Source organism: Coffea arabica, chromosome 4c (genome assembly GCF_036785885.1).
Source record: "Coffea arabica cultivar ET-39 chromosome 4c, Coffea Arabica ET-39 HiFi, whole genome shotgun sequence".
Classification (NCBI taxonomy): Eukaryota; Viridiplantae; Streptophyta; class Magnoliopsida; order Gentianales; family Rubiaceae; genus Coffea; species Coffea arabica.
In genome coordinates this window covers 28176834-28199178 of record NC_092316.1, presented here as the reverse complement: position 1 = coordinate 28199178, position 22345 = coordinate 28176834, and the positions used below count along the sequence as shown (strand labels likewise).

At 40.5% G+C, this 22345-nt stretch overlaps 1 protein-coding gene across 1 annotated transcript; it reads left to right on the top strand.

The window, feature by feature from the left end:
• Positions 1 to 11120: 11120 nt before the first annotated feature.
• Positions 11121 to 15550, top strand: LOC113693528 (uncharacterized). Its single transcript, XM_027212069.1, has 2 exons — positions 11121 to 12018; positions 14988 to 15550. The coding sequence occupies exons 1-2, from the start codon at positions 11121 to 11123 to the stop codon at positions 15548 to 15550; spliced, it is 1461 nt and encodes a 486-aa protein (XP_027067870.1).
• The last annotated feature ends 6795 nt before the right edge of the window (positions 15551 to 22345 follow it).

The window sequence follows — 22345 nt, the reverse complement described above, 5'->3', positions numbered from 1 at the left end:
CAATCAAGCAAAGTATACCAAGGAATTACTGAAAAGGTTTGGCATGGAGGACTCAAAACAAGTTGGAACTCCAATGTGCACTTCCACAAAACTTGACAAAGATGAAGAAGGTAATCATGTGGATGAAAAGCATTATAGAGGTATGATCGGAAGCTTACTCTATTTAACTGCAAGTAGACCTGATATTATGTTTGCAGTTTGCTTGTGTGCTAGATTTCAATCGTGTCCAAAAGAATCACATTTGAATGCTGTAAAAAAAATTTTTAGGTATTTGAAAGGTACATTAGACTATGGTCTTTGGTATGCTAAATTCAGTGAGTTTGCACTATATGGTTATTCGGATGCTGATTTTGGAGGGTGTCGTGTAGATAGAAAGAGTACTAGTGGATCTTGTCACTTTCTTGGAAATTCTTTAGTCTCTTGGTTTAGCAAGAAACAAAATGCAATCTCATTGTTTACAACCGAAGCAGAATATATTGCCGCTAGTGCATGTTGTGCTCAACTTTTATGGATGAAGCATACCCTGAATGACTATGGATTGTTGTATGACTGCATGCCTGTATTCTGTGATAATACTAGTGCTATAAATTTGACCAAAAATCCTATTCAGCATTCTAGGACAAAGCATATTGAAATAAAGCACCACTTTATTCGTGATCTTGTTCAAAAAGGTGAAATTTGTGTAAATTATGTTTGTTCTAAAGATCAATTTGCTGATATTTTTACAAAAGCTTTGCCATTAGATCAATTCATTCATCTAAGATCAAAATTAGGAATGTTCGAAAAATCATCATAAATTTTTCATTGCCTTCGGACGTCCGAAAGAGGATGAACGGACGTCCGATGATGTTCTTCAGCCATTTTCCAGATTGCACCTGTTCGGACGCAGCTGTCGGACGCACAACTTCGTTCGGCCGTCCGACAGTGCAACGGCTCATTTTTAAAAATAACTTTCTTCCTTATTTGCTTCAGTCTCTTCCTATTCTATCTCCTCTCGGACGAAAACCCTCTCTTCTCTCACTCTCAAATTCGTACCATTCTGTAGCTACCATTCCCAAATTGACTCAACCAAAACATTTCCCCATCGTTTGCGTTTCATTTCTCCTGATCATTTCACCAAACTGAGTAACACTTTGCAAATCCCCAAATTTTCCTCACAACCCTACTCTTGCATAACCGCTCTGTCAAATCTCGTTCAAGGTGTTTTTGTCCCAAAATTTCTGTGCGATTCACTTCCCTATTGTTGTGTGCATCATTTGCATCCTCCATTCCACACATTTAGAACAATGGTGAATCTAAGGGGAGGAAAAGTTACTGCCGGACGCAAGCATCCACTCAGGGATGAGGATGAGAATCTTCCTACTGTCAAACGAACATCCAAACGCTTCAAAAGGGGAGCTATCAAGGGTCAAATGTCACGACCTACTCCACAACCCACTTCTCAACCAGAATCTGGACAGGGGACCTCTTCTCAACCGCCACCTAAATCAGTCCCTCTCCCTCCATTCTTTGATGATGCTGCGAAAGACAAATACGCCTGGATATCTCAGAAGGGTGTCATCCCTCAAAGAACTGTAAACCCCTCTGAATTTCGTTCCATAGGTTTAGAATCCATTCTAAGTCTATTTGATTTCCAGAAATGGTCGCATCTCATTTCCATGCCCAATGTCTACTATCCTGATATGCTGCATCAATTTTTTGCTAACCTTAGGAAAGGAACTGACCAAACTGAGATCATGTCTAGGGTAAATGGGGTAGATCTAATCTTTGATTCTGATACTGTGAATTCCATTTTAAAGACTACCATTGAACGTTTGTGCAAAGATAAGGTTGCTAATTTCTTTTCTTATGAAGAGCTTCCTACTGCTGCAAATCATTTTGATGGGACAAAAATGTTAACTTATTTCAAAAGAAGTTTTTCTTCACCTGCTGATGCTAAGTTGAATGATTTGGCTCCTGTGAATTTGATTGCCTTTTCTATCATTTCAAACTTGCTTGTGCCCACTGATGGCCATAGAACTGATGCAAACAAAATGGAGCTGTATCTTTTTTACTGTTTTCGAGAAAAAATTCGGATTGATTTTGGCTTTGTCATGTGCAAGTTTTTACTTCGCTATGCTACTGACTCTCGAAGAAAACTATCCTATGGGAAGTTTCTTCAAAAGATTTTTGAATTTTACAAAGTTCCAATTCTAGGTGTTTGTCCCAAAGAAGCATCTTCTTATGCTTTTACCAGAGCATATTTTGAAAGGAAAAATCTTATTTTTAAAGATAATCTGTGGGCATATAAGGGGGCATCATCTAGTGAACAAAGATCTAAGACTGTACATGATTCTTCACCCATTTCACTCACTCCCATTCACCCTAGGAAGTCTACCACTAAAGCATCTTCCTCTTCCAGTAATGAGGTAATTGAGCTTCTTCATGAACTCAAACAGCATGTTCTTCTTCTAGAACATGGCCTAATGCTCACCATGTCTTCTGAGCAACAAGCTGCCTTTCTTGATAAAAAGAACCTTCTTTTTCCTCCACCTGTGGTTGAGGAAGTCTCACATGACAAAGAACCTCGAACCACTGATCCAGGTTCATCAGTTCCAGATCCGAATCCATCAACTCCTGTGACTCCTCATGGCCCTTCCACATCAGACAAAGGCAAGGCACCAATTGAAGAAGCTACTGAAGATGATGAAGAAACTGATGAGGAAGACCTCTCTCAATATCAGCTCTCTCGGAGGACTCCTGGATCCACTTAGTTCATCATTTAGGACATTTGCATTCTGTTTGTCTCTTTTATGTGTTTGTGGTATTCAACAATGAATATGTATTGTAATGGATATTTTAAGTTTCTTTTGGTATGATCTGGTGGATGTTTAAGTACTGTTTTGATGAATGTCTAAATATTTTGATGAATGATTGTCTATTCTGCTTGTGTGAATGTAATGAATTTGTGGATTGTATGATTGTCTATTGAATATGATTGTCTATTTTAAGTACTGTTTTGATGGATGTGTTGGATGGTGTCACCAGGATGTTGATTTGTGAACTTGTGTAAATTTGTGACTGTGTGGATGACAAAAAGGGATGTTGATGTTGATGTGATTGGTTGCCCTTTTGTGATGACAAAAAGGGGGAGATGGTATAATGATTGGATTGAGTGATGATTGGTGATTGATGAATGATTGGATTGAGTGATGGTTGGTGATTGATGATTAGTGATGTTAGGATATGTTGGATTGATTGTTTAAATTTGGATTGGCTGATATGCTTAATTGTTTAATGTTTAATTGTTTAACTCGGATGGGCAGCCAAGTGAGGGGGAGGTTTTCAAAATTTTTAAATTTTAGGATTCATTAAGACAGGGGGAGTTTTCATTTCAATCATCAATTTCATTTCAAACTTTTGTTTTGTCATCATCAAAAAGGGGGAGAATGTTATTCTTGGTTTTGATGATCACAAAAGTTTGTTTATACAGACCAAGAAAGTGAATACTTTGATCAGGTCTGTTGGAACAAAGAAAGCATATGTTCGTTTATCTCCTGACTACGTTGCTTTGGATGTGGCAAACAAGATTGGAATAATATGAATGAATTTAGTCATTGTTTTGTTTTCGATCAAAGATATTGTCTTTTAAGTATGTCTAGTTTGTCATTCTCGGTACTTTGAAATATTTGTCTAACCTTCCTCAAATACAAGTGTTTTTTTGTCTATCCAAGAATCAGGTTCAAATATGTCATGAAATGTAAAACAACCAAAATGAGAAGCAAAAACAGGACAATCAGGTCGGACGGCCGAAAGGAAACTGTCGGACGTCCGAAAAAATAAAGAACATCAGGAAGGAAGCACCGTCGGACGCTCACATGGAAGCATCGGACGTCCGGAAGGATCGGACGCTTGCCATCGGACGTTAATCAACCGCATCGGACGTCCGAAAAATTCCAAGATGACTTGCTAGCTCTCGGCCCAAGGTCGGACGCTGTGCTGTCGGACGACAAAGAACTTATCGGACGTCCGAACCTCAACTTGGCTATCATCGGACGATTGGTTCGGACGATGATTCGATCGTCGGACGTCCGACAGCCCCAACGGCTAGTTGACTCTTCAGCTGCCTTCTATCCGTTGGAAGCATTGATGAAGCCCATTTCTGGATCCCTTTAAAATCAAACTGGTCTGAACGAAGTAGGGACTTTTGCTCACTTTGTTTACAAGTTCTCAAGGGATATTTTAGCTAGAAAATAGTCTCCAAAGCAGATTTGTATTAAAGTGGTGTGAATTTCTGTTGAGCATTTCTTTTGTGGTTGAAAGGATCTTTAGTGTAGCTTTGTTGAGGGTTTTCTGAGTGATTGTAAAACTTCCTAGCTTGACTAAGTGAGGCTTAGGGCAAGGAGGAAGAGCTCCCTCCATTGTACATCTAGTTGATCTTCGTTCATCAAAGAGAAGTTGCTCCTCCTAGTGTTTGGTCTTCAAGTTTGGGTAAAGCTTGGTAGACACTTGGTTTGTTTCTCTATTTTATATTTCTGTTTAATAAAATCTTCATTGCTTATCTATACTTGCTTCTCTGATTAATATTGCTATTGTCTTCTAATCTACTTGGTTGATCATTACTAAAACGGAAGGTAAATTTTCATTAAAGAAAAAGTGCATAAACTTGGTTAAGTTTTTAATCAACCAATTCACCCCCCCTCTTGGTTGTCTGTGGGACTTACACTTATCTCGACCGATTTGTCGTTGTTTTTATCGATGACATATTGGTTTATTCAAAAACCCGTGTGGAGCATGAAAAACATTTGAAAGAGGTCCTACAAACCCTGAGGAAGCACCAGTTGTATGCCAAATTTAGCAAATGTGAGTTTTGGTTAGAAAGAGTTGCTTTTCTGGGGCATGTGATTTCAAAGGAAGGGATTGCTGTGGATCCGGCTAAGGTAGAGGCGGTAACTGAGTGGAAGAGACCCGATAACCCTACTGAGATCCGAAGTTTTCTAGGGTTGGCAGGTTATTACCGGCGTTTTATCAAAGATTTTTCGAAACTTGCCAGTCCCTTGACCGATCTAACAAAAAAGGGTGGACGATTTCTGTGGAGTGATAAGTGTGAAACCAGCTTTCAAGAGCTGAAGCGGAGATTGACTATGGCCCCTATTCTAGCTTTACCTAACGGTCTAGACGGTTTTACTGTTTACACTGACGCCTCCAAAGAAGGTTTGGGGTGCATATTGATGCAACACCAAAAAGTGATAGCTTACGCTTCCAGGAAATTGAAAACTCATGAGCAAAACTATCCCATTCATGACCTAGAATTGGCCGCAGTTGTCTTCGCTCTGAAAAAGTGGAGACACTATCTGTACGGAGTGACTTTTGAAGTTTATTCTGACCATAAGAGCCTCAGATACCTCTTTTCCCAGAAGGAGTTGAACATGAGACAACGCCGTTGGATGGAATTCTTGGAGGATTACGATTATACTATTAACTACCATTCTGGTAAGGCTAACGTAGTAGCCGATGCCCTAAGTCGAAAGGCTCAGATGTCTGGATTGATGGTGAAGGAGTGGGAATTATTGGGAGCTGTTGGAGAATGGAATCCAAAGCTGGAGCATAATAGGACAACCTTTGGGAATATCCGAGTGGCGTCCGTGTTTTTAGAAAAGATCAAGGAAGCTCAAATTAAGGATCCGACAATTCAAAGATGGGTGGAAAAGGTGAAGAAAGGAGAAATACCCAATTTTAATTTGAGCCCTGAAGGGATTTTATGATTTCGAAATCGAATAGTGATGCCCGATGAGAAAACTTTGAGAAGGGAGATTCTGGAGGAAGCTCGTCGATCTAAGTATACAATTCATCCAGGAAGTAACAAGATGTATCATGACTTGCGACGATTGTACTGGTGGGACAGGATGAAGAGAGAGATAGCTCAGTACGTACAAACCTGTATAGTGTGCCAGCAAGTTAAGGCTGAGCACCAGAAGCCTTCGGGACTACTGCAACCTTTGGAGATTCCTGAATGGAAATGGGAACATATCACCATGGATTTCGTTTCTGGACTACCTAGAACTCAAAAAGGACATGATGCCGTTTGGGTGATCGTTGATCGATTGACCAAGTCGGCTCATTTCCTACCTGTGAATATGAAGTATTCCATGGATAAGTTAGCTCGGGTATATTAGGAAGAGATTGTGAGGTTACATGGAGTGCCCGTGAGCATCGTTTCTGACCGAGACCCTCGTTTTGTGTCTAGGTTTTGGCAAAAGTTTCAGGAAACTCTGGGGACGAAGCTGAATTTGAGTACTACTTATCACCCTCAGACGGATGGACAATCAGAGCGAACGATTCAGACTCTCGAAGATATGTTACGAACGAGTATTCTAGATTTCGGGGGTAATTGGGGACAGCACATGACGTTAGTAGAGTTCGCCTATAATAACAGCTACCATTCATCAATCCAAATAGCACCGTACGAAGCCCTTTACGGGCGAAAGTGCCGTTCACCGATATACTGGGATGAAGTAGGAGAAAAGAAGATCATAGACCCTACCATTATTCCGTGGATGGAGGATGCCCAAGAAAAGATCAGGGTAATCCGTCAAAGACTCCAGACAGCCCAAAGTCGCCAGAAGAGCTACGCTGATAATCGAAGGAAAGATCTGGAGTTTGAAGTAGGAGACCAAGTATTCTTGAAGATTACCCCGTTGCGGAGTGTCACTGCTGGCAAAGGAAAGAAACTCCAACCTAGATTCGTGGGACCGTTTCCGATCCTACAACGGGTTGGAAAAGTAGCATACCGACTTGAACTACCGCCGAGCTTGTCACGGATTCATGATGTATTTCATGTGTCGATGCTCAAAAAGTACTACCCTGATCCATCTCACATTATCCAGTCGGAAGAGATTGAAATTGATGAGGCCCTTACTTACAAAGAAAAACCTGTGCAAGTGCTGGATAGGAAAGTCAAGGAATTGAGGAATAAGCAAATTCCACTGGTGAAAGTTCTGTGGAAGAATCACGGAGTCGAGGAGGCAACCTGGGAGATGGAGAATGAGATGAAAACAAAATATCCAGAACTGTTTAGTGATTCAGGTGAGAAATTTCGAGGACGAAATTCTTTAAGGGGGAGAGAGTGTGAGATCCCGAAAATTTTCTTATTTTTCCGGCTTTTATTTTGGGCTTTTGGGCCTAATTTTAGGGTTTTCTTTTATCTGTGGGTTTTCTGGGGAATTTTATGAGAAAATATGAATTTTGCATCATTTCTGGGTTTAAGTCAATTTCTGTGCTATTAAGGGTGTACAGTGGTTGCGGGACCCACTAAGACGATCGGTACGGTAAAATGTAGCTTTGGAAATTTTATATACGGAAGCTTTGTGACCTAGTGTTATGAGTTAATTTGAGGTTAGTTGGATTAATTAAGTGTTGTAAGACAAAAGGAAGGGATAAGCTTGAAGGCCACATGTCACATTCTCATTGGAGGTTGAATTTTGACTAAGTCTTACACCTTTACTAAATCAAAATTTTATCAAATTTCTTCTTCATTTTGCATCTTCTTGGCCGGCCACTCTAGAGAGAAAAAAGAAAGAAAGCTCTTCAACTCATGCTTCATTTTCTTGCCCAAATCTTGGAATTTAACCATTAATCTTCCAAATCTCTCCATAAAACCTTCTTGCTAGGAGTGTTTGAAGTGCTTGGTGGGTTTTGTTTAAAAGGGAGAGCTCTCATCTACCTTGTATCAAGAAATTGTAAGGTGAGTAAATATGGAATTGTTTCCTTATTGGATGTAAGATGAAATTGATAAGTGTTAGTGGTTAAAGATGCAATTTTGTGGGTTATTTCATGACTTATAGATGAGTTGTGATAATTTTCTATTTATTGGGGAATTTTCTGTTTTATATGGTTTCTCATGATTAACTAGGATGTGGTGGTATTATATTGAATGATTTAGAGCCTATTTGTGGTGATGGTGGTTAATTGTGGAAAATTTCAGCATTTGTGAGAAAATTTCGGTTTTAGGGTTTGATGAAATTGGGGCTTTTCCATGTATGGTTTTCATGCTATCAATTGATGTGTATATGGTTGTATTGTGATTCAAATGGGGTGAATGGACTAGTTTAAGGACCATAAGTGTAATGGTACAAGTTGGGTGTTGTTCATTAGGTTGGAAATGTGAAGAAATTAAGGGGAAATGCCGCCCAATTGGTTGTAGATATGGGTGGTCTTGAATTGAGAAGGATTTGAATAGAATGGATGAATTGGGGAGTTTGTTCACATTCCACACTTTCGTTGCTCCATTTTGTATTTTCGAGTAACTTGTATTAGTAGGTTAAACCTATACGTTGACTCGTGTATGAGTCTCAAATATGTTTTCTTGCTTGTCTTAGGTCGAACCGGTGGACCGGGACCTACTCCTGACTCGAACGTGTGATTTACTTGATTACTTGGTGAGTGTATCATTAAATGGTTGAATGCTCTTGAGATGTGACTTGTATGGTTTGAATAGGTCAAGGGTATACTTTATCGCTCTTGACCACTTACTGGCATTATTGTTACTGTTGGACTGTGAAATTTCATGTACATATGTGGTTTGATATTTGCTAGGGCTATGCCCTATTATTACTGTGAAAACTGAGCTCTTTCCCTTAGGCCGTTACTCGAGTCGTGCCGGCTAGGGCTTGGGCGAGTCGTTAACGTGCCTTTGGGTCACTGATAGTCGAGTGGAGTATTCACTCCTCGATCTTATGGTATACTCGAGTATTGCCTTTTGTAACTGTGAGGTGTGCGGGCCCGGTAAGGGGGTGATTGGTGGAAGGAAATGGCGTAAAGAGGTGCCTACGGTTCTTGGTTTTCTCTAATGGTTGACGGAGTGTCAACGGGTATGATCAAGTATGGCAATCGGAAAACGGCCCTTGAGGGCCGATTGTATCCTTTCATATATGGTTGATTGAATGAAGGCATTTGTGCTTATGTGTTTGATGGCCTGTATCACTTATTTGTGAATTTGGTACCTCACGAGCGTAAGCTCACCCCCGTTATTTTGTTTTCCTTACAGGAGCAATGTTGGACCCCAAGTTTTGAAATGAGTAGAGCTAGTTAAGTAGCTAGTTTTGATTAGCTCCTCGGAAACTTGAACTTTGATGTATATGAACTCAAGTGCTTTTGGAAGTGTATAATTGAACCTTTCTTATGTATATATGGCATGTACATATGGCTTTATCAAGTCTTGGATAAACTGCATTATATATTTGATATGTTTATGTGAGTATTGGCTGCGATCGAAGGAAGAAAGAATTTTTGGCAAAAACACTGCCCAGAATCCGGCCAAGAATCCGGCCAGGTTCTGGCCGGATACAAGGCCGGATATGCAGGGGAAGGAAAAAAAAAATTTTGAAAATCTGGTTTTGGCTACTGGCCGCAATTCGGCCGGAGCAATCCGGCCAATTTCTAGCCGGATTACCGGCCTGATTGCCAGGGGAATTTCGACCCCTTTCGGGGTTGGCCTCTGCCTCCTATCCGGCCAAGAATCCGGCCGGATATCCGGCCAGATTCTGGCCGGATAGTGACGTGGCCGGTTACTGTTCATCCGCGGCAAATTTTCGTTTTTCGTTTTCTTGTCCGTTTGAAGTGCTCGAGCGCTATACGTTCTTGTGTGGTGATATTATGGTTATAAGAGTATCTTAAAGGGATAAATCATTCATTTTGTCAAGTTTTCCTTTTATTAATCAACTGCGATTTGATTGCTTGCGACCCGTAGTCCCGGCGAGAGTTGGGCAGGCGGTCCGTTGACCCCTCTGGTTCGCCTTAGGGGAAGATGGGATCGTCACAAGTGGTATCAGAGCCTAGGTTTAGATTAACCTGGGCATGCTAGAAATTTCTTGATTTGGGACTTGTAATTGATTGTTTTCGTAAGGGTGTTTGAGTTGAATTGTGTTTCTATGTAGGATGGACGCGCGTAGTGGGCCTAGTGAGAGACCGATTGTGGAGCAGGGCCGGGGAGTACTTCCTATGATCAAGTACCAGGTCCGGCCGAGAGGGACGGCGGTACGCTGGAGTCCGGCAAGTCGCCTTCGGCGTTGTGAGTGCCGTCACAGGTTTGCCTACCCCAATACCTTAGTATTGGCTGTGGATAAAAAAAGGAATGAGTTGGCCAAGGATTGTGCACGGCTAGAGGCGGAAGTAAATCAACTGAAAGAGGCCAACAAGAGGCAAGCCGAGCGAATTAAGGACTTGGAATATGATCTGGGTGAGGGTCAAGATAGGGTGGATGACCTGTGCACGCAGTTGGGAGAGACACGTGAACGTATGGTCAAGCGAGCGAGGCAACTAAAGGAGAGAGCCGGATCAATGCTAAACCTATGTGATGACCTGTTAGGGGACGAGAGTGACGAGGGCTCTAGTGTAGGAGGCGGGGTTGGAAGTGAACCCGCCCAAGCAAGTAGGTCCTCTAGTCCCACGGTAGGCTAGGGCTTGGCTTTTAGGCTATTTTGGGCATTTTGCCTCTTGTATATATAAGGGATACGGAATGATAGGCCGGGAAGGACCCTTAGCTAGTCGCGTTGTGTAGTGAACTAGTTTTGTATATATTACTTTTGTATTACCATTCCGTAAGAGGCTTTCCCTGTTTGTACTTGACTGACTGTTTTGTATAAATGTTTGCTCTTGTTGTGAATGCTATGAATATGTGTTATGTGCTTAAGTGTTATGAAGTCATTGGTTGGCTGAGTGTTCATGTTTATTGTTATACACAGAGGTGTACACTTTTATATTAATGCTATATTTATGTGTATATTTTGACCCTAGATTGACCTAGAACGATGGAAGGCACGCGTAGTGGCCGCGGTAGAGGACGTGGGGGTAGGCAACCCACGACTGAACAGGGTACGGGAACTGAAGTGCCCAAACCAACTCCTGAACCCCAAATCGATCCTAATGTGCAAGTAGCCGCTGCTATCCAGCGGATGACTGATCTCCTGGCCCAGGTGGTGCAGCAACAGGGCCCCAACCCTAATCCACCTGTCGGCAACCCTGGAAACCCTGGAAATCATGTCGAGAGCGAAGATCGAGCTCTCGAACGATTCCAAAAATTTTCTCCACCTAAATTTCTTGGAGGGCCCGATCCGGATGTGGCGGAGCAATGGTTGGAGAAGATGATAGACATTTTTGCTGCCCTACGTTACTCGGAGGAGCGGCAAGTGACCTTTGCGGTTTTTCAACTTGAAGGGGCTGCTCGCTCTTGGTGGAACATTATTCGGACAAAATGGGAGCGAGAGCAGACACCAAGGACATGGACGAATTTTGTTAGGGAGTTCAACGCTAAGTACTTTCCACCGTTGGTTCAGGAGAAAAAGGAAGACGAATTTATTCGTCTACGCCAAGGCACGCAATCGGTAGCCGAATATGAGAGCCAATTCACACGCTTGTCCAAGTTTGCCCCTGAGCTCATTTTGACCGAGCAAAGGAGAGCAAGACGTTTCCTTCAGGGGCTTAATGTGGAAATCCAAAAGGATTTGGCCGTAGCCCAAATCACCACTTTTAGTGATGCTGTTGAGAAAGCATTACGATCCGAGAACGCAAGGCTTCAGGTGAGGAACTTCCAGAATAGAAAGCGTGGAGCTACTGGAAGTAGCTCAACTCAAGGGGATAAAAGTACCCCTCCTAAATTTGGAAGGGGAGCTGGAGGGGGACGGTTTGCGAGTCCGGCCAGAGGGGCTCCCTCTCGAGGAAGCCAACCCGGACGAGGCCAGCAGAGGAGTACCTCACAGGGGAGTTCCGCTACTGTTGCGCGCGGGCCGTGTGGCTTTTGTGGGAAACCAAACCACACGGAGGACGACTGCTGGAGGAAACAGAACAAGTGCTTACGCTACGGGAGTGCAGAGCACCGGCTCGCCAGTTGTCCAGTCCAAGCCCGAGACGTGAAAGGAACTACACCGACATCCAAGGCTACCTCAAGTCAATCACGGGTAGAAAGTGTCAAGCCGAAGGTGCCCGCACGTGTATACTCCATCGAACAACGTCCAGTTCCTGACTCAGCCGAGGTAGTGGAAGGTACGATTCCTGTCTTCCACCGCCTAGCTAGAATTTTAATAGACCCTGGAGCCACCCATTCTTTCGTTAACCCCGAGTTTATGTGCGGAATTGATATAAACCCTGTTATTCTTCCCTATGAGCTGGAAGTTAGTACTCCTACTGTAACGGCCCCACCTCTCCCTAGGGCGAACCAGAGGGTTCGGCGGACCGCCTGCCCAGCTCTCGCCGGGACTCAGTCGCTCACTACAGTCCTCAACCCAATTACAATATAAATCTCAAAATTTCATCAAATTCGCCAATAATTACATATCACAAATACAGCGGAAACTGATTCCAATCATGGAACGTAAACTTACATCCATATCAAATTCAAATCTTTATACAAGACCAACTCGTACATAAAATAGATCCAAACTTAAACTGTACACGATATAAGCCATCCAGTCACGTGAATAAGCACTCCAAGCTTTTCTTCGCCTTGAGCCCTGTGGGGGGGGAAATAAAACATTTTTGGGGTGAGCTAGAAGCTCAGCGAGTAACCATTAAAATCAGTAATCAATTCAGTTTCACAGTCGTTCATTTCAGTGATGTCATGATTTCAAGATCAAAGGTACATTTATTGCTCTCGTGAGCCAGCGAAATCGTTGTACTTAAACACCCAACGCTCCAAACAAACATTAAACAGTAAACAGTCAGTGGGGGAGCCATTTGCTCCAGATGAACAGTACACAGAGGTGGAGACGTTGGTGTTCAGCACACGAATTCCAAGCACTCATTTAAGCCAAAACATGTCATGGGACACATGCAAGCACTCATGATATGCAATCAAGTAAATAGTGCAATAAACGGTTCATAAGTAATTTTGGAAACAGTTTAGGGTCACTCACCTCCACGGCGCAGAAACCATCCATCATGTATCATTGCCTTGCTCAACTCCAAGCCTTAGATCACAAACCCAATGCAAACAAGTCCCTTCAAAGTTCGGACAGCACTTCCCCTACATTTGCTAACTTTTCCAGCCATCATGGCTTCATTATTACACCAGCCAGTCCCAAAGTCACACAAATAAGTTCATCTAATATCCATTCAGCAAGCTCCAAGTAGTACAAAGACAAGTCAAGCTAGGGAAAAGTCCGGAAATGAAGGTTAAGCTCAAAACCAGAAAAACAGTTTTGACGTCATAATGCGGTAATGGCACAACTCTCACTACAATTATCGGTTGGGGGTGTAAGACCCACCGTTTCTAAGCTATGAAACAGGGCTACAAAAATGTAGAAGGTGACTCAATCCAGTTCCTAGCCCAACTAGGTCAAAAATGCCAAACACTAAACCAGAATCACCAAAACAGGTTTGCAAAACACAGAAAACTGTAATCGGTATATCTCAGTCCATACAAGTCCAAATGCCGAAATTCCAAAGGCATAAGTTAGCTAAGACATCCAGCTACATTTCATCAGAAGACACCAACAACAAAATCCAAACCAATTCCAGTCAAAATGGCCAAATACAAACGCAGTTTTTGCATTCTGTCCAAAGCAGAACAGCTACAGTAATTTCGTCATATCTCATTCTACATTAATCTAAATGACCTGAAATTTTACAGACACCTCAAGCACATCAATACCTACAACTTTCATGTTTTGAGAAAAGTCCAATTCGGCCTCTAACCCTATGATCTAAAACCGGACAGAATTAGGGATTTATGAACCCTAACTTTTCAATTTTCACACCAAATCCAAAATTGGTTGCATTTAGCAACAATTCACACCTACAAGAGTCATTATAGTCCATTGCCAATCATCCAAGATAGCCACAACATCCCATTCATATTAAACCAGAAAATTCATCATAAAATGGAAAACTTCACCAAATCACTTCAAACCAAGATAAAAACCAGAAATTTCAGCACCTTAATCACTAATAAGCATAACTTAGGCTTCATAAGGTGTAAGAGAGTGTTCAAGCTTCACTTACCAAGAAACAAGAGAGAGGAGGATGTTGGACACCTTAAACCTTCAAACAAGCTTCACTACAACACTCACTAACATCAACTAAAGAGATTTTATGGAGTAAAATAGATGGAATCAAGTATTTTTGGGTGATTTGAGCTAGTTGGTACTTGAAAATTGAAGAAGTTTTCTTCCTTCCTTAGCACAAGAGGGCCGGCCATCCAAGAGTGAAAAATGGTGATTTTTGGGCAATTTTTGGATATTTAATCCTTTGGTCAAAAAGTCAAAAATTGGAATAGTAAATCTTAAAATTCACCCAATGAGAAAGTGACACTTGTCACCTCATTAAATGCATTCCTATCCTTTCTTTCTTCTCTCACATCAATCATTTCACACACTCTACTTATCTCTTAACACCCGATAAATTTTACACAGTATCCGAAACTTAACCTTCTTGGCCGAATTTTTCCGAACTTTTCGCACTAGTGGGTCCCACGTCCATTATATACTCTTAATTTTCCAAAAACTCTCCAAGGCTAGAAAAATCATCTAAAAACTATAATTACTCATAAAAATTCCTCAGGAAAATTTCCTAAGCCAGGAAATGCAGAAAACATGCTATTAAAGGAAATAAAACCCTCGGAAAAGATTAGAGTTTTTACGGGTTCTCAAACTCTTTTTTTCGGGGCGTCACACCTACAGGGGATCAATGTTTGATTTCTAGCGAGATGTATTCGGATTGTGAGATTTGGGTAGGTGAGCGGAAGTTATTGGGGAATCTGATAAGTTTAGTCATAAAAGGATACGATGTGATATTGGGCATGGATTGGTTGGTCAGATACGATGCCCAACTGGATTGTAAGAGGAAAATAGTAGAATTCCGTATTCCTGGGGAGGCAACTTTGAGGTTAGATGTGAGGGGTAGTCTAGCCTCATCTACTATGATATCGGGTATTCGGGCTAGGAAATTATTGAGTAGAGGGGCGCAAGGGTTCCTAGCTTTTCTTATTAACACTCCTGCCGACAAACTGAAAATAGAAGATGTTCCGGTAGTGAGTGAATACCCTGATGTTTTTCCTGATGAGTTAGTAAATCTGCCTCCAGAAAGAGAAATTGAGTTTGAAGTTAACCTTTGTCCAGGGGCTTCCCCTATTTCCAAAACTCCTTACCAAATGGCACCTGCGGAACTCAAAGAGCTGAAATTACAATTGCAAGACCTTCTAGAGCGAGGGTTTATCCACGAGAGTGGATCACCTTGGGGGGCACCTGTCCTCTTTGTTAAAAAGAAGGAGGGGACCTTGAGGCTATGTATCGATTACCGAGGGTTGAACAACGTGACCATTAAGAACAAGTACCCCCTACCTCACATCGATGAGCTATTTGATCAATTACAGGGTGCGGTGGTCTTTTCAAAGTTAGATCTTCGACAGGGGTATTACCAACTGTTAATTAAAAAGGAAGATGTGCCTAAAACCGCCTTCAATTCTCGGTATGGGCACTACGAATTTGCCGTGATGCCTTTTGGACTGACCAATGCCCCTGCTGCTTTCATGGACCTCATGCATCGAATTTTCAAACCTTATTGTTATTCTTGGTTTTGATGATCACAAAAGTTTGTTTATACAGACCAAGAAAGTGAATACTTTGATCAGGTCTGTTGGAACAAAGAAAGCATATGTTCGTTTATCTCCTGACTACGTTGCTTTGGATGTGGCAAACAAGATTGGAATAATATGAATGAATTTAGTCATTGTTTTGTTTTCGATCAAAGATATTGTCTTTTAAGTATGTCTAGTTTGTCATTCTCGGTACTTTGAAATATTTGTCTAACCTTCCTCAAATACAAGTGTTTTTTTGTCTATCCAAGAATCAGGTTCAAATATGTCATGAAATGTAAAACAACCAAAATGAGAAGCAAAAACAGGACAATCAGGTCGGACGGCCGAAAGGAAACTGTCGGACGTCCGAAAAAATAAAGAACATCAGGAAGGAAGCACCGTCGGACGCTCACATGGAAGCATCGGACGTCCGGAAGGATCGGACGCTTGCCATCGGACGTTAATCAACCGCATCGGACGTCCGAAAAATTCCAAGATGACTTGCTAGCTCTCGGCCCAAGGTCGGACGCTGTGCTGTCGGACGACAAAGAACTTATCGGACGTCCGAACCTCAACTTGGCTATCATCGGACGATTGGTTCGGACGATGATTCGATCGTCGGACGTCCGACAGCCCCAACGGCTAGTTGACTCTTCAGCTGCCTTCTATCCGTTGGAAGCATTGATGAAGCCCATTTCTGGATCCCTTTAAAATCAAACTGGTCTGAACGAAGTAGGGACTTTTGCTCACTTTGTTTACAAGTTCTCAAGGGATATTTTAGCTAGAAAATAGTCTCCAAAGCAGATTTGTATTAAAGTGGTGTGAATTTCTGTTGAGCATTTCTTTTGTGGTTGAAAGGATCTTTAGTGTAGCTTTGTTGAGGGTTTTCTGAGTGATTGTAAAACTTCCTAGCTTGACTAAGTGAGGCTTAGGGCAAGGAGGAAGAGCTCCCTCCATTGTACATCTAGTTGATCTTCGTTCATCAAAGAGAAGTTGCTCCTCCTAGTGTTTGGTCTTCAAGTTTGGGTAAAGCTTGGTAGACACTTGGTTTGTTTCTCTATTTTATATTTCTGTTTAATAAAATCTTCATTGCTTATCTATACTTGCTTCTCTGATTAATATTGCTATTGTCTTCTAATCTACTTGGTTGATCATTACTAAAAAGGAAGGTAAATTTTCATTAAAGAAAAAGTGCATAAACTTGGTTAAGTTTTTAATCAACCAATTCACCCCCCCTCTTGGTTGTCTGTGGGACTTACAATTGGTATCAGAGCTTGGTCTCCTTGAGATTAAGCTCTAACGGCTTGGAGTAAAGATGACAACCAGTCATGCTATGTTTGTTGAGGGGCAATCTGTTACTAGGCCTCCCATGTTCAGTGGCTCTAACTATGTTAGCTGGAAAGAACGAATGATTATCTTTTTGCAATCTATCGATATTGAAATATGGTTTATTGTGAGTGAAGGACCGCATGAAGCTAACTTTCTTGATGCAGATACAGGGTTGCTTCGGCCAAAAACAAGAGTTGAAATGAATGCTCAAGATAGGACTAACCTCACATTGAATGCCAAGGCCATGAATGTTATTTATAGTGCCCTAGATTCAAATGAATCAATCAGAGTAAAAGGCTGCAAATCGGCTAAAGAAATGTGGGATAAACTAAGAGAAATCCATGAGGGTGGTGACAATGTGAAAGAACAGAAAAAGGCCATCTTGGTCACGAAATATGAATCATTTAAAATTGAACCTTTTGAGGATATTGACAAAATGTATTGCAGGTTCACTGACTTGATCAAAGATCTCGAGACGTTGGGCAAAGAGTACACCTTGGGAGAGAAGAACAGGAAAATTCTCAATGCCTTGGGCAAAGAATGGGAAAATAAAGTGACAGCAATAGAGGAGGCCAAGGATTTAAGTTCTGTGCCTATTGAATCTATCATTAATTCACTAACCACTTATGAGTTGAAACTGAAATCTAAAGTGCAGGAGGAAGAGGATGCTAGAGCAAAGAGAAACATTGCTCTAAAGACTACTCAAGGTGAAGATGATTCTGCTCATCTGGATGATGAAGACTCGGATGGTGATGATAATGATCTTGCTCTCATCACCAGAGGCTTCAAAAGAATCCTGAATAAAAGAAAGTTTAGAAGGGGAGGACCTAGCAATCAATTCCAGAATCAGCCATCTATCGCAAAGTATAAAGGTAAACAAGATTTCAACAAGAAACAGTTGGACAAATGCTTCGAATGTGGACAGATTGGACATTATGCAAACGAATGCCCCATGAAGAAGATGAAAGATGGAAAAGCTGATCGAAAGCCAAGATTCAACAATTTTCAGATTACTTGGAATGAATGCAACTCCGAAGGGGAAGTTGAAGAAGAAGAAGAATCTGCTCAAATGGCCTTCATGGCTATTGGAAATAATGAGGATAAAGGATCAAACAAGTCAAAATGGTTTATTGATAGCGGCTGCTCAAGGCACATGACCGGTGATCCTTCCTTGTTCATAAAGCTGAAATCAAAATCAAGTGGAAAGGTAACATTTGGTGATGATGTGAAAGCTAAGACAATTGGAATAGGTGATGTTGGTAAGGATGGTGAAACTTTTGTTCATAATGTGCTCTTGGTTGATAACTTAGGTTATAACTTGCTTAGTGTTAGTCAACTGTGTGATAAAGACTTGTATGTGTTATTTAAAAAGCATGAATGCATTGTACTTGATTCCAAATATAATGTTGTGTTCAAAGGTAAGAGGTTTAATGACATATATATTGTGATTCTTGATAAAGTTGATTCTTCTAGCTTAAAATGTCTTAAAGCTTCAAATGAAGATTCTTGGTTGTGGCATAGAAGACTTTGTCATTTTAACATGGATTTACTAAAGGAAATTTCGAAAAAGGAGTTGGTTAGAGGCTTGCCAAAAATTAGTTTTGATAAGGACAAAATATGTGATGCATGTCAATTTGGGAAGCAAACTAAAATTTCTTTTAAACCAAAAATGTGTGTATCTACTTCAAAACCTTTGGAACTCTTGCATCTTGATTTATTTGGTCCCACTCAAATCACTAGCTTGGGAGGTAAAAAATATTGTTTTGTAATTGTTGATGATTATTCCAGATACACTTGGGTGATATTTCTTGCTCATAAAGATGATGCCTTCAAGAATTTTACTTCAATGTTTGCTAAAGTGCAAAATCTGCTTGGGTTAAAAATTGTTAGGATTAGAAGTGATAATGGGACGGAATTCAAGTATTGTGGTTTTCCAGAATTTTGTGATCATAATGGTATAACACATGAGTTTTCTATTGCAAGGACTCCACAGCAAAATGGTGTTGTAGAAAGGAAAAACAGGACTCTCCAAGAGGCTGCTAGAACTATGTTGAATGAATGTAGGTTGCCTAAATATCTTTGGGCGGAAGCGATAAACACTGCATGTTATGTGATGAATAGAATACTCTTGAGACCTATTTTAAAGAAAACTCCTTATGAGCTGATTTTTGATAAGAAACCTACGGTTGGTTATTTCAAAGTATTTGGTTGTAAATGTTTTATTTTGAATCTAAAGGAACATCTTGGTAAGTTTGACAAAAAATCTGATGAAGGAATATTTTTGGGGTATTGTGAGAATAAAAGAGGATATAGAGTTTTTAATAGAAGGACACTTGTGATTGAAGAAGCTATACATATAACATTTGATGAAGCCAATGATGATAATTCCAAAAGTTTGTGTGAGGATGATGATGTAGGTGTTCGAGAAGGAATGGAAAAGCTATCAATTGGAAATGAAGGAAGTTCTGAACCAGCAGCAACTGAAATGGAAAATGAAGTTCATAATGATCAAGAAGAGGAAGATGAAGACAAAAATGATGATCCACTCAAAGATCTTCCCAAGGCTTGGAAATTCAACCAAAATCATCCAAAAGAGCTTATAATTGGTGATCCATCCGAGAAGGTAAACACTCGTTCCTCATCTAGAAAATTGATTGATAATTTTGCTTTAGTTTCTCTTTTTGAACCCAAAAATATCAATGATGCTTTAAAGGATGAAAATTGGATTTTGGCTATGCAAGAGGAACTTAATCAATTTGAGAGAAATGAAGTTTGGACACTTGTTGATAGACCTCAAAATCAACCTATCATTGGCACAAAGTGGATTTTTAGAAATAAGTTGGATGATAAAGGTGTTGTTGTAAGAAATAAAGCCAGATTAGTTGCTAAAGGATATGCACAAGAAGAAGGAATAGATTTTGATGAAACATTTGCTCCCGTAGCAAGATTAGAATCTATTAGAATGCTTCTTGCTTTTGCTTGCTTCAAAGGTTTCAAATTGTTTCAAATGGATGTTAAAAGTGCCTTTTTAAATGGTTTTATTGATCAAGAAGTGTATGTGGATCAACCCCCAGGTTTTGAAAATACAAAATTTCCAAGTCATGTGTTTAAACTTTCTAAAGCTTTGTATGGTTTAAAACAGGCTCCAAGAGCTTGGTATGAAAGATTAAGTGGGTTCTTGATTGAAAAAGGTTTCAAAAGAGGTATTGTGGACACCACACTTTTTACTAAGCATGTGTTGAATGACCTTCTCATTGTGCAAATATATGTTGATGATATTATCTTTGGTGCTACTAATGAGTATCTATGTAAGGAGTTTTCCACCACTATGCAAAATGAATTTGAAATGAGTATGATGGGAGAATTAAATTTCTTCCTTGGACTTCAAATACATCAAACTCTTGAGGGAATCTTTATCAATCAAGCAAAGTATACCAAGGAATTACTGAAAAGGTTTGGCATGGAGGACTCAAAACAAGTTGGAACTCCAATGTGCACTTCCACAAAACTTGACAAAGATGAAGAAGGTAATCATGTGGATGAAAAGCATTATAGAGGTATGATCGGAAGCTTACTCTATTTAACTGCAAGTAGACCTGATATTATGTTTGCAGTTTGCTTGTGTGCTAGATTTCAATCGTGTCCAAAAGAATCACATTTGAATGCTGTAAAAAAAATTTTTAGGTATTTGAAAGGTACATTAGACTATGGTCTTTGGTATGCTAAATTCAGTGAGTTTGCACTATATGGTTATTCGGATGCTGATTTTGGAGGGTGTCGTGTAGATAGAAAGAGTACTAGTGGATCTTGTCACTTTCTTGGAAATTCTTTAGTCTCTTGGTTTAGCAAGAAACAAAATGCAATCTCATTGTTTACAACCGAAGCAGAATATATTGCCGCTAGTGCATGTTGTGCTCAACTTTTATGGATGAAGCATACCCTGAATGACTATGGATTGTTGTATGACTGCATGCCTGTATTCTGTGATAATACTAGTGCTATAAATTTGACCAAAAATCCTATTCAGCATTCTAGGACAAAGCATATTGAAATAAAGCACCACTTTATTCGTGATCTTGTTCAAAAAGGTGAAATTTGTGTAAATTATGTTTGTTCTAAAGATCAATTTGCTGATATTTTTACAAAAGCTTTGCCATTAGATCAATTCATTCATCTAAGATCAAAATAAGGAATGTTCGAAAAATCATCATAAATTTTTCATTGCCTTCGGACGTCCGAAAGAGGATGAACGGACGTCCGATGATGTTCTTCAGCCATTTTCCAGATTGCACCTGTTCGGACGCAGCTGTCGGACGCACAACTTCGTTCGGCCGTCCGACAGTGCAACGGCTCATTTTTAAAAATAACTTTCTTCCTTATTTGCTTCAGTCTCTTCCTATTCTATCTCCTCTCGGACGAAAACCCTCTCTTCTCTCACTCTCAAATTCGTACCATTCTGTAGCTACCATTCCCAAATTGACTCAACCAAAACATTTCCCCATCGTTTGCGTTTCATTTCTCCTGATCATTTCACCAAACTGAGTAACACTTTGCAAATCCCCAAATTTTCCTCACAACCCTACTCTTGCATAACCGCTCTGTCAAATCTCGTTCAAGGTGTTTTTGTCCCAAAATTTCTGTGCGATTCACTTCCCTATTGTTGTGTGCATCATTTGCATCCTCCATTCCACACATTTAGAACAATGGTGAATCTAAGGGGAGGAAAAGTTACTGCCGGACGCAAGCATCCACTCAGGGATGAGGATGAGAATCTTCCTACTGTCAAACGAACATCCAAACGCTTCAAAAGGGGAGCTATCAAGGGTCAAATGTCACGACCTACTCCACAACCCACTTCTCAACCAGAATCTGGACAGGGGACCTCTTCTCAACCGCCACCTAAATCAGTCCTTCTCCCTCCATTCTTTGATGATGCTGCGAAAGACAAATACGCCTGGATATCTCAGAAGGGTGTCATCCCTCAAAGAACTGTAAACCCCTCTGAATTTCGTTCCATAGGTTTAGAATCCATTCTAAGTCTATTTGATTTCCAGAAATGGTCGCATCTCATTTCCATGCCCAATGTCTACTATCCTGATATGCTGCATCAATTTTTTGCTAACCTTAGGAAAGGAACTGACCAAACTGAGATCATGTCTAGGGTAAATGGGGTAGATCTAATCTTTGATTCTGATACTGTGAATTCCATTTTAAAGACTACCATTGAACGTTTGTGCAAAGATAAGGTTGCTAATTTCTTTTCTTATGAAGAGCTTCCTACTGCTGCAAATCATTTTGATGGGACAAAAATGTTAACTTATTTCAAAAGAAGTTTTTCTTCACCTGCTGATGCTAAGTTGAATGATTTGGCTCCTGTGAATTTGATTGCCTTTTCTATCATTTCAAACTTGCTTGTGCCCACTGATGGCCATAGAACTGATGCAAACAAAATGGAGCTGTATCTTTTTT